Below are 13,245 nucleotides of genomic sequence, written 5' to 3' on the forward strand. Positions count from 1 at the left end.
ACATTCTTTTTGTGGTAAGTGCATTGAAGGAAATGAGCAAAGCAGTGGTAAGGAGATCTCCTTTAGGCTAGTCAGGGTTTGTCCTGCTTCTTCCCCAGCTACAGTGCCTGGCACACTGCAGGCACTCAAATATTGAATGGATAAATATGTCTGAGTTGGTTTGTTTATACTATGACAGAATAATATCTTTTTCCCTCTGACACACACATGTACATGGGAATTATTTATGTGATTGTCCTTCCAGTTTTATGATCCAAAATGTTATAACTCAATCTTCCATGTTCAGAATTGTGAAATAATATATACTGTAAACACCCTCCCACTGCAGAATGCCTAGGTACTGGATTGAACAAATCTTTGTGGCATTGATGATTTTGCAAAAAGGTAGAGGACTGCTCTTCTTTAAAAAAAAAAAAAGCCAGGAGATGAGGGGATTGGGGTAAAGAAAACCTCATGAACCAGAATTAGAATAGTCTGCCATACCAATAGCAGATTTAATGATGCTGAGCTTTTGGCTAATAGCCAGAGATAAGGGAGCTGAACTTGAACTCCTCTAGTCTACACTCTTGGGTGTACAATGAAACCACTGTAAAATTAGGGCATATCATCAAACCACTGGTAAAAATTAGCTTAAAATTAGTTTAAGCTAACGTCAGATAATAAACGTAAGGGAATAAGCCACCATAAGCAGAGGTTTTCCGTAAAGAGACAGATTGTAAACATTTGAGCATGTAGGCCATATGTGGTTTCTGTTACACCAATTAACTTGCCATTTTAACGTGAAAGCAGCCATAGAAAATATGTAAATGAATGAGTGTGACTGTGTTCAAATAAAACTTTATTTATGAAAAATAGGTAATGGGCCAGATTTTTGAGGAGATATTTTAAGAGAGAATGGCTGCAAGTTTTTGAACACTAATGAAAAACATGAGTCCACAGATTCATACTGTCCCAAACAAGAGAGCAAAGAGAAAGTCATGCCTAGTGACCAGGCCACTAGGTGACCAGGTCAGGATCAAACCCTGACCAGCCTAAAGGAGACCTCCTTACCACTGCTTTGCTCATTTCCTTCAATGCACTTACCACTAAAAGAATGTTTTTGTTTTTTGGTCTACCTCCCCATATCATAGTGAAATGCATAATACCAAAGACAAATAAATTTAAAAAGCAGCTGTAGAGAAAAACTGGGTATTTGCAAAGATTTATGAATTAGAATTGCAGAATTAGTAATAGGAGAAGATAGTGGAAAAATATCTTCAAAGAGTTGAGAGGAGATCATTACCAATATAAAATTATATGTCCAACAAGTCTGTCTTTTGAGGATGAGAATGCAGACATTTACAGATAAATAAAAATGAAAGAACTTACCAAGAAACACACACTAAAGAGATTTTAAAAGGCTGTTCTTTAGGAATCTGGTCAAACAGCTTCATATTTTAAGGAGAAACCAAATCACCAAATTCCAGACACTTGAAATCATGGGAGATGACAAGAATGCAATTGTATGTCAGTCAATATAGTTTTCTTCAGATATTGATTATTAGAGAAAGCTGAAATTTGTGCTTTTGTAGTTTTCTTTTTTTTTTTTTTTGAGAAGGAGTCTTGCTCTGTCGCCCAGGCTAGAGTGCATGGCGCGATCTGGGCTCACTGCAGCCTCTGCCTCCCAGATTCAAGCAATTCTGCCTCAGCCTCCCAAGTAGCTGGGACTACAGGTGCCTGCCACCCAGCTAATTTTTTTGTATTTTTAATAGAGACGGAGTTTCACCATGTTGGCCAGGATGGTCTTGATCTCCTGACTTTGTGATCTACCCGCCTCGGCCTCCCAAAGTGCTGGGATTACAGGCGTGAGCCACTGTGCCTGGCTGCTTTTATAGTTTTTTTGTGTGTGTGCTTTTGTATTTCCTTTAGTTTTTCTAGTTGTTTAATTGGTCTTTTTTTTGTTTGGTTTTTTTTGGGGGTGATGTAAAGTAGAATTGAGGTCTGTGATGCTACAAATGGTTGGGGTATTCTATAAGGTCTTCTTTTATTACATGGTTTAAACTTTTTTTTTGCAAACAATTTCTTTTTCTTTCCTTCTTTCTTTTTTGAGACAGGGCCTCACTCTGTTACTCCCACTAGAGTGCAATAGTGCATTCATCATTTGCTGCAGCCTTGAACTCCTGGGCTTACAGGATCCTCTCATCTCAGCCTCCTGAGTAGCTGGGAATACAGGCACATGCCACTGCACCTGGCTAGTTTTTAATTTAAAAAATAAAATAGAGACAGGGTCTTGCTATGCTGGCCAGGTTGGTCTTGAACTCCTGGGCTTAAGTGATCCGCCTACCTCACCTCCCAAAATGCTAGGATTAGAGGCGTGAGCCACCATGCCTGGCCTTAATTTTTAAATTTTTTATAGAGACTAGATCTCACTGTGTTGCTGGTATCAAACTCCTAACTCAAGGGATCCTCCTGTGTCAGCCTCCCAAAGTGCTGGGGTTACAAGTGTGAGCCACCAGGCCTAACCACAAAGAATTTCTGTCCAGTGATTAGTAGTTCTAGATTTTTGTCTTGTCTTTTCTGTACATAGATAACTGTGAACATATTTATTCTGGGCATCTGGTAAATGGAGATCCTCCCCTCCCCACCCAAATTTGTTAAATATAGGAAAGATCAAATATAGGAAAGATCAAAGTTAAGGACTTCATCTAAAACGTGAAATGTTCCGTGATTGCAAAAACTGCAGAAAGCCACTGAAGATCAGATTGAAGTATTTGGCCTCAGTTTAAATAATAAAGTGATCACTGATAACTTTCTCTTTTAGTTTTTATTTTTAAATTGTAAATTGACAAATTGTAGTTGTATATATTTATGGGATACGGAGTGATGTCATGATCAATTAATACAATGTGGAATAATTAAACCAAGCGTATTAACATATCTGTCACCTCAAATACTTTTTTTTTTTTTGTGATGAGAACATTTGGAATTTACTGTTAGCAATTTTGAATGTACCACACATTATTTACTGTGTAAATCACACTGTACAATATCTCAAAGAAACAAAAATTCCTTCTAACTGAAGCTGTATTCTTTTACCTTCGTCTCTCCTTTTCTCTAAGCCCCTTCTAATAACTATTAATATATAGTTTAATATATAGAAGTCTAATATATCACTTAATACATAGTCTAAATATATAGTCTAACAGAAATTGAAGCAAAATGACCTTGAATTTAAGAAAGAACTAGTTGTTCTAATAATGGGAAGGACGTATTTATCCTTATATGAAAATGATGATAAACGATTGTCACAATACGTAGCATTTATCGAGCACGTAAACTGTGCCTCAGAAGGGGTGCTAGGGCTGTCTATATGGTTTTGCATTTGGTCCTCAACACTGTCCCTTTAGTTTGAAATCCATCGTCTCCATTTTGTAATTAAGAAACCAAGGCTTAAAGACGTTTGAATAAATTACTGAATACACGGCCAGTAAGTAGCAGAACTGGAATTTGAAACCAAACTTACCTGACTCTTGCGCAGAAATTTTGCCTCAGACACAAGAGTCCTCTGTGGTACCTTAAGCTGAAAAGCAAGTTTAGATAATTGCTACAGTTATTATTTAGATGTATTTATATGTTCTCCAATATTTATAATATGCACAGAAGCAATTAAAGGTGATATTGAAAGCATGGGATTGAGAGGGAAAGAGGAATTACTTAACTAAGTGTCAAAGGCATGCAAAGAATTCCTTCCAAATGTCAAGTACTGAATTAGAGTGATTCTTGAAATGTAATTTTGATTTCTGAAGCATTTTTATATATGGCAAAAGCTTTTAAATTAGAATATTCTTCTTTCTAGTGGAAAGAGTGAAAGAACAATTAAAACTTTCCTTGGAAAACAAGAATGGCATAGCACAAACTGGTGAATTGACAGTTGTGCTTGATGGATTGGTGATTGAGCAAGAAAATATAACAAACTGCAGCTCATCTCCAACCAGTAAGCTAACTTTATATGTTTGTAAAATTTAAAGGAAAAAGAATGAGCAAGAAGTATATAAAAACCTAGTTTCTTTCTTTCTTGTTGTTCAGTAGAAATACAGCAAAATGGTGATGCCTTACATGAAAATGGAGAGCCTTCAGCAAGGACAACTGCCAGGTAGAATATTTTATTTGAATATGGGTGGCGACATGATGTGGAACATATTTCCTGAATAAGAAGTTTTATATTTTACCTTAGTTTAGAATTTGCCACAGAATTTAGAAGCTTATGTCTAAACATGTCATTTGGTTAATTCTTGTGAAAGTAGCTTTTTAAAAAATTACAGCTTTATTGAGATATCATACATATATCATGAAATTCACTTTTTAAAAGTATATGTTTTAATAGTTTTTAATATATTAACATAGTTGTGTTACCTTCTCTACTGTGTGATTTCAGAACATTCTACCCTGAAGAGAAACCATGTATGCATGAGTACTCACTCTCCATTTTTCCCTGTACCCATAAATCTACTTTTTCTGTGTCTGTGAATTGTCTATTCTGGCCATTTTATATACATGGATTCATACAGTATGTGATCTTTTGTGACTGGCTTCTTTTTCTTAGCATGTTTCAAAGTTCATTTATGTTGTAGCATGTACAGTGCTTTATTTCTTTTTATTGAAAATGGCTTTTTAAAATCTGTATTTAGACGTATTTTATAAGTACAGTCAGTTACTATGGATAAATAGGTATCATACCACTCTCTGGATTGGCATTATGCTGTAAATCATGAGAAGGTAAATGCTCCACAGATTGTGGCCTTCTTTCAGACATCATTGTGGCCTTCCCTCAGATATATCATTCTAACATTTCAGAAACACCCTGGCATTCACAGTTCGTGACAATTAATAAAGGTTTTTTTTGTTTGAAGTAATTTAAATTGGAATAAAAGTATATAATAGATCAAATAAAGTGGAATTAGCACCTGAAAATATAAAAATATACTATTGTAAAACGGACTCATTACCTTTGAAAAAGCATACTGGTATATGACAAAGTGTGACCTTTATTAATCTATAGTTATTAGTATCATTTCTTCTAACTTGCCATTTAGTGATTCTCATTAGACCACTTGAACATATGCCTTCTGAATGTATATTTGGCTTAAGTAAATATATTTAATGTCCATGTAATTAAAAAAATTTTAGATGGGTAGAGGAGCTTGAATTACTACCAAATATTGTCGATTGCATAGTAAGACTCTTTGAATTAAAGATTAGTTCTATAGTACCAGGAGAAATTCAGATGGGTGATTTTACCTAGACTTCTGAATCACTGATTCTTGCTAGTTGCCTCGGGAGGGGCGTACAAATCACAATCATTTCAGTCTTTACCTGCCCAAACTTCCTAAACACATCTTGTTCCAAATGTATAGGTGACAGACAAGGGAAAGGAGGGTGGGATTCATTAATCATTTGTTCATTCAGCAGATATTTACTGAATGCCTGTTTGATGCCAGACATTAGTTCAGGTACTAAGAATACCAGCAGTGTTCCCATGAAATTGACATTCTGTTGAGATAAAGGTAGATAGTAGGCTGGGCACGGTGGCTCGTGCCTGTAATCCCAGTACTTTGGGAGGCTGAGGCGTGCAGATCATGAGGTCAGGAGCCTGGCCTGACCAACATGGTGAAACCCCGTCTCTACTAAAAATACAAAAAAATTAGCCAGGCGTGGTGGTGTGCACCTGTAATCCCAGCTACTTGGGAATCTGAGGCAGGAGAATTGCTTGAACCCGGGAGGCAGAGGTTGCAGTGAGCTGAGATCACGCCATTGCACTCCAGCTCTGGGCGACAGAGCAAGACTTCGTCTCGGGGGGAAAAATATATATATATATACACACACACACACACATATATGTGTGTGTATATATATGTATAGTAAACAACAGAAGACATAAATACACTAATTGGACATAGCAATAAGCACTATGAAGTCATTTAAATGGGACAAGATGACAGGAATGGAAGGGAGCCTATTTTTAAGAGATGCCAAGGAATCATCTCTGAGGAAGTGTGATTTGAGCTAAGATTAATAAGCCAAGAATGAACCATCTGTGCAGAGTTCTGAGGGAAGAACTTTAAACTTTTCTGATAATTTCATAGTTATTATGTTTTACCACCTGGCATATCATAATTTGTAATAAACATTTGAAGACTGTTCAGTATGTTTTTGATATTCAGTAAAATCGATATCTGCTGCAAAGTGAGCAAGGATGAGCTCAGAGAGAAATAGGTTAGAGAGAAGATGGGATAAAGGTGTGGTTGATTTTCAAAAGATTTATTGGCTAACCAGGAGAGTGACATGATGATCTGGTTTATATTTTTAAAACAATGCTCAGGCTGCTCTGTGGAGAGTAGATATGGGATGACCTGTGTATTTGGAAAAGCACTCCTGGCAACTTAACAATTTCCAACTCCTTTAAATTTTTTTTTTTTTTTTTTAAACACTGTGTCTCACCAAATCGCTCAGCTCCTTCCACTGCCAATAAGACTTAAAATGTTTGATTTTGTTGTTAGAGTTACTTATTTGCTAATGTATATACTACACATTTTTATAGTTCTGGGGTATAATATTTAGCTTTTTTTGATAATCCTGTAGTCATGATTTTAGTGCCTCCTATATGCTAATTTGTAATCAATATCTGAAGACTGTTTTTCACTTATTTTTCAAGATTTAATAAAGTTATAATAGTTTCATGCCAGGTACAATGGCTCACACCTATAATCCCAGCACTTTGGGGGTCAAGATGGGAGGATCGCTTGAGGCCAGGAATTCGAGACCAGCCTGGGCAACAAAGGGAGATCCAATCTCTACAAAAATTTAAAAAATTAGCTGGACACTGTGATGCATGCCTGTGCTCTTAGCTGATCAAGAGGCTGAGGCAGGAGGATTATTTGAGCCTAAGAGGTTGAGGCTGCAGTGAGCCACTGCACTCCAGCCTTGGTGACAAAGTGAGACCCTGTCTCTAAAAAAAAAAAAAAATTTACAGTAGTTTGTACTTGATTTTTATGATTCATATAATTTCATGAACTTTTTGAAACTACTTTCTTTTAGAGCTTTTAAAATAGATTAATATTAGTCTTAAATATTTAAAATGTACAATTTGAATATTTTTGTGAGAGACCTTATTTATTTTGACTTAGTATGTTTGTATACCTCAGTATTTTTTTATCTGCAGAATGGATATACTTAGAACTGAAAAGTAATTAAAACTTTAATATAAAACATGTCATATCTTTGTTCATTACCTCTCATTTTACTTGAAATGTAAGAACTCAATTGTTTGGAAGTAGAATCTAAAAAATTTTTAAAAAATAAATAACAAAAAAGAAACTTAAGAGAACTCAATAAATAATTCTTATGAAAATTCTCATGAAATGTTGTTGACTTGTACTTAAATGATTGAAATAAGGCATTTTTTTTTCAAGGTTGGCTGTTGAAGGCACGAATGGAATAGATAATCATGTACCTACAAGCACTCTAGTCCAAAACTCATGCTGCTCGTATGTAGTTAATGGAGACAACACACCTTCATCTCCATCTCAGGTTGCTGCCAGACCCAAAAATACACCAGCTCCAAAACCACTCACATCTGAGCCTGCCGATGACACTGGTAAGCAAGGCTATTTTTGACACCTTGTTTAAAGGAAAAGTAAATAAAGTTTATGTATCCATCCATGCCTACACTTCCCTTTTTGTGCAGTCCAGTCTTTTTGTGTGTGTGTGTGTGTGTGAGATGGAGTCTCACTCTATTGCCCAGGCTGGAGTGCAGTGGTGCGATCTCGGCTCACTGCAACCTCTGCCTCCTGGGTTCAAGCAATTCTCCTGCCTCAGCCTCCTGAGCAGTTGGGACTACAGGCACCCACCACCACACCCAACTATAAGTTGTTGTATTTTTAGTAGAGACAGAGTTTCACCTCTTTGGCAACTGGCTGGTCTCGAACTCCTGACCTCAAGTGATCTGCCCGCCTCAGCCTCCCTAAAGTGTTGGGATGACAAGCATGAGCCACTGCACCCAGCCTGTGCAGTCTTTCTTAATATTCTAGTCTATGATAGGAATTTAAAAATTACAATGCCTGAAATTTTTCCTAATAATTTGAAACTTTCTGGATTGTTTAGGAAGATATTTCAAAAAATATTTTAGAGGTCAGAACTTTTACTAAGCAAGTGCGTATATGAGAGCTAGATTCTTAAGCTTTACGCCACAAAGAGCACTGTGTAATTCATGGTATAAAATATACTTCTGAAAGAACTTTAGTTAATTCATTGATTTCTTAGTAAAAGTGAGTAATGAATGGTTCTTTTATCCCCTCTTTCAGTATATAAATTTATTATTCTTGGCATCTAACTTGGTGGAAAAATGTACTAGGAGTTGAATAGCTCTCAGAAAGTTTATTTTCCAAAAGTAAGCTTTACTGTATTATAGAAGGAATGCCTAAGGAAGATGTCCTCTATAATCCTTAGTGGACTCAGTTATAAGATTCATAAATGCTTTGTTTGGTCATTGTATATTAACTCTTTCAGGTGAGTCTCCTGAAACTTAAACATCTTAGGATGTTTTTAAGATTATTAGCACACATGTTGGGAATTAAGTTTAAATCCTGCCTGTATTCCTCCCTGTGTTTGTCCATTTCTGGGAAAGTATTCAGAAGTAGAAATACGTAAAGAAGCAATTCAGTATTTACATTAAAATAGATGGACCTTTTTGATAATGAGTCTTTTTTTTTTTTTTTTTGAGACGGAGTCTCACTCTGTTGCCCAGGCTGGAGAGTGGTGGCAGGATTTCAGCTCACTACAACTTCTGCCTCCTGGGTTCAAGAGATTCTTGTGCCTTAGCCTCATGAGTAGCTGGGATTACAGGTGTGCGCCACCATGTCCCCCTAATTTTTGTATTTTTAGTAGAGACGGGGTTTCATCATATTGACCAGGCTGGTCTCAAACTCCTGACTTCAAGTGATCCACCTGCCTCAGCCTCCCAAAGTGCTGGGATGACAGGCGTGAGCCACTGTACCCAGCCAGTAATAAGTCTTAATTATGTATTTTTATCCAAGGTTGGTATTTGGGGGATGTTTACCAGGAGTTGTCTGAGAGTTTTCGTAAACATTGAGAACTGACACGTGAATGATATTTTTAAAATTTAATTTCTTTAATAATGCTCCCCTTAAAAAAAAAAAAAAAGGAAGTAGACTAAAAGATGGTTTCCCAAGTACTCACAGTAGGTAGAATTTTTTAGTCTTAATTTAAGGTGGCTAGAAAACAAAGAGAATAGATACAACTATTAATGAGCAAAGTTCATGTATTTTCTGATTTTCACCTACTTTCTAGTAAGAACATTTGTCTCTGAGAGTTCTGTTAGCAAAGCAGAAAAGGAAATATCATCTTCGATTATTCAGATTATTTCTAAATTAAGAACAGATCAGTTAAAATTGCTACTATTTCTAATACAGGTGGAGTATCTCTAATCTAAAAATTCTCAAATCTAAAATGCTCCAAAATCTGAAACTGAGCATTGACTTGATGCTGAAATTTCAGAAATGCTCACTGGAGCATTTCGGATTTTGGATTTTTGGATTAGGGATGCTAAACTGGCAAGTAAAATGCACATATTCCAAAATTTAAACAAATATCTGAAATCTGAAACATTTCTGGTTCCAAGCATTTTAGATAAGGGATATTCACCTTGAATATGGATTTGGAGGTTTTGCTCTTATTCCTAAAATATTCAGCTGATTGAATACATCTGTGAAAATATCCATTGACCACTAATTAGTTGTATGTTTTGGCATGTGGATGTATTCAGATGTTGATGTAAAAAGGAGAAGAAATTGAGGCTTTCCTCATCGTAGAATCTTAATTTATACGTCTACAGCTTGTCTGATACTGTATAGATTCTTTCCATTGGTAATAAGTTCAGTTCTCACATTTCTTTCTTATTTATCCTTGCCTAAAATTTTAAGGTAAAAATAAAACGAATGTGAGGAACTAGAAATGAGGGTCTTATCATAATTCTCATGACATTTCATAGTAACTGTAAGGAAATCTATGACAATCTGAAAAATAGTGATAATAGCTCCTATTTGTGCCCTGCATGTTCTAAATAGTATATATGCATTAACAGATTTATCTCTCTCACAATAACTCTTTGAAATAGGTGGTAGTATTTTTCCTTTTCTCTGATGAAGGAACTGAGGCACTGAGAGGGCACAGCTAAGAAATAGAAGAACTGTAATTGACATTCCACTATCTGGCTATTGATTCTGTGCGCTTTGCTTTCTTCCTATTCATTTTGATGTGTGTGATTTTTATAGGATCTCAAAGCTATACTGTTCATCTTTTATGCTGCTAGGCTTCAAACAGCATTCCCCTATCCTTTTCACCACCTCTGATTATTGCTAGTGACATCTGACAAAACAATCCAACTGTCATCATTCTATTGGCTGGTTTACAGAGGCTTCCGGAACCTGTTCTGTTGGTAGCAGCCATTTAACTGATGGCTTTTTGGATGATTGTTCATCACTTAATAGGAGGATGAATTCAGGTATCTTTTCAAGGAGTGGGTAATCCCTGTCCTTCTAAGGTGTTGGTGTAAGATGGCATTACTTTTTCTAATTAAGGATTTCAAAAATTAGCTTTTGTTTTTGGAGATGGGATGGAGGTGTGTATATTCTATGTATAACATGTTAAATGTTTTTAATCCCTTAATCTGCAATTCCACAAGCTTGAAATCTCTGAAACCAAAAGGTGTTTGTTTTTTATTTTTATTTATTTATTTTTTTGGTAAACTCATTTGGTGGCAAAATGACTAGAACTGATGGAAGGCTATTTATGGTTTTTACTTACCATGCTTACTATGCATATCTCTGCATTTTGCTGCAGAAATATTAATGTATTTAGTCATGATGTGTGACCCCTAAACCCCCTCCAGGCATAGTGTAATATACAATATATATGCCTTTACCTTTGTTTGTTTGTTTTTTTGAGACAGGGTCTTGCCCTGACTTCCAGGCTGGAGTGCAGTAACCCCATCATGGCTCACTGTAGCTCCGACCTCCTGGGCTCAAGTGATCCTCCTGCCTCAGCCCCCTGAATAGTTGGGACTACAGGCATGTGCCACCATGCCTGGCTAATATTAAGATTTTTTGTAGAGATGAGGTCTTGCCATATTGCCCAGGCTGGTCTCAATCTCCTGGCCCCAAGCAATCATACCACCTCACCTTCCCGAATTGTTGGGATTACAGGGGTGAGCTACCATGTTGTCCACTGCTACCTTTCTAAATTCCAAAAAGTTATGAATTCTGGAACACACCTGGCACTTAAGGTTTCAGATTAGGGATCATGGGCCAGTACTAAGGGGTTTAAGACAAATCATATATTTTTGTCAAAGACAGTATTATACATGAAGGCTTCCCCCTCCCCCAACTCCTGTTCTTTTGAAGCTTGAGTAAGGGGATCCATTTGACAGTTTAGTTGCTATGAAGATTGGCAGGTATTCCAGGTTAAAATGGGAGGCAATCATAATGTAGTAATCCTAGCACTTTGGGAGGCAGGTGGATCACGAGGTCAGGAGATAGAGGCCATCCTGGCTAACATGGTGAAACCCCATCTCTACTAAAAATACAAAAAATTAGCCGGGCGTGGTGGTGGGCACCTATAGTCCCACCTACTCAGGAGACTGAGGCAGGAGAATGGTGTGAACCCAGGAGGCGGAGCTTTCAGTGAGCTGAGGTCGCACCACTGCACTCAAACCTGGGCGACAGAGCAAGACTCTGTCTCAAAAAAAAGATTAGATTTAGCCTCTGACAGGAGGTAACGTGGTGTCTCAGCTCAACCACTTACCATGTTAACTCTGTAACCTTGGACAAATTTAGCATCCTAAAAATTTATGAAAAGAGGATAATATGCGACTACCTTATAGAACAGTTTTGGAGGTTAAATGAGATAATCTAAAACATAATAGTCCTTGGAGAGTGGTATTTAAGGAAAATATATTCTTTTCTACTTTGTTCCTCTGGTTATAACTTCTAGTGTAAAATAACTTTTTCTAATATGTAGTTATTATTTTATTAATCAAGTAGATCAGAGCTCAGTGTGGTAAATTTCGTAGAGAACTAAATGATATCACAAGTTTATTGTATTTTTTTTAGCTCTATAAATATACAAAAAGTTGCAAAGAAATGTATAGGAAGGTCTCATGCACCCTTCACCAGCCTCCTCCAGTGTTAACATCTTGTACAACTATTTTGTATCAAAATCAGGAAATTTACATGAATATAACCCATAGAGCTTGTTCACATTTCACAATTTCTACCTGCGTGTGTCTGTGTGTTTCTGTACAGTTTTGTCACGCATATGGCTTCATGTACCACCAGTTCAATCCAGATACAGTACTGTACCATCACCAGAAGACTCCTTCATGATGTACCCTCTTTAAAGCCACATCCACTCTCAAGTGTGAACTGAATATTAAAGAAACTTGCTGTGTATATGCAAACAGTTATTTTTCATGTCGTAATTTTAAAATGGAGAAAAAATGGCATTTAGTATTTCTACTTTTTTCTTCTTTATATTTGAATGTACTTTTAGAGTGAGGATAATTGCATGGTGCTTTGAAATGGATATACCATAAAGTTCATGCGAAAATTAACCTCTCAAAGACTAAACATAAAGTTAGGAAGATATGTCTTATAACCCAGAAGTCATAATGGCTACAAGTAAGGCTTGGGATATGTTCATTAAGAAACCAAGCCAGTGAGTGTGGTCTTATGTCTTGTGGAGATAAGATGGTTTGCATAAGCTTCTGCTATCATACCTGTTACATAAGATTTTAATTTTTTGCCCTATGTTTCTGCATGAGCAGGGAGCCTACCATCCTGTCCTTCCTCTTTCCTTTTTCTTTCCTTCTTTTTTCGGTTTTATCTGTTCAGTCTTTCTTATATCCATTTGTCAACAGATGTTTATTTTGCAGCTACCATAGGCTGCACACTGCCAGGTGGCTGGGCACATAGGTATCAGAGTTTCTCAATTTCAGCACTATTGACATATTGGCCCAGGTAATTCTTTGTTGTAGGGGGCTGTCCTGTGCATTATATTAATAGAATGTTTAGCAGTATTCCTGACCTGTATGCACTAGGTGCCAGTAACGTCTTACCTTCTCCTAGTTGTGATGACAAAATGCATTTACAGACATTACTAAATGTCTTTGGAGGTGGGGAGAGCAGAATCTTC

The 13,245-nt window shown here is 36.6% G+C and overlaps 1 protein-coding gene across 1 annotated transcript in view; it reads left to right on the top strand.

Annotated features, from left to right (window-relative positions):
* Positions 1-13,245, top strand: part of WWP1 (WW domain containing E3 ubiquitin protein ligase 1) — a 122,875-nt gene that overhangs the window by 49,930 nt on the left and 59,700 nt on the right. The window contains exons 6-8 of the mRNA XM_025393677.1: positions 3,836-3,973; positions 4,066-4,132; positions 7,449-7,633. Coding sequence (XP_025249462.1) covers positions 3,836-3,973; positions 4,066-4,132; positions 7,449-7,633 — 390 coding nt within the window. The remainder of the gene's footprint in view (positions 1-3,835; positions 3,974-4,065; positions 4,133-7,448; positions 7,634-13,245) is intronic.

The sequence above is a fragment of the Theropithecus gelada genome, chromosome 8, assembly GCF_003255815.1.
Source record: "Theropithecus gelada isolate Dixy chromosome 8, Tgel_1.0, whole genome shotgun sequence".
Taxonomy (NCBI): Eukaryota; Metazoa; Chordata; class Mammalia; order Primates; family Cercopithecidae; genus Theropithecus; species Theropithecus gelada.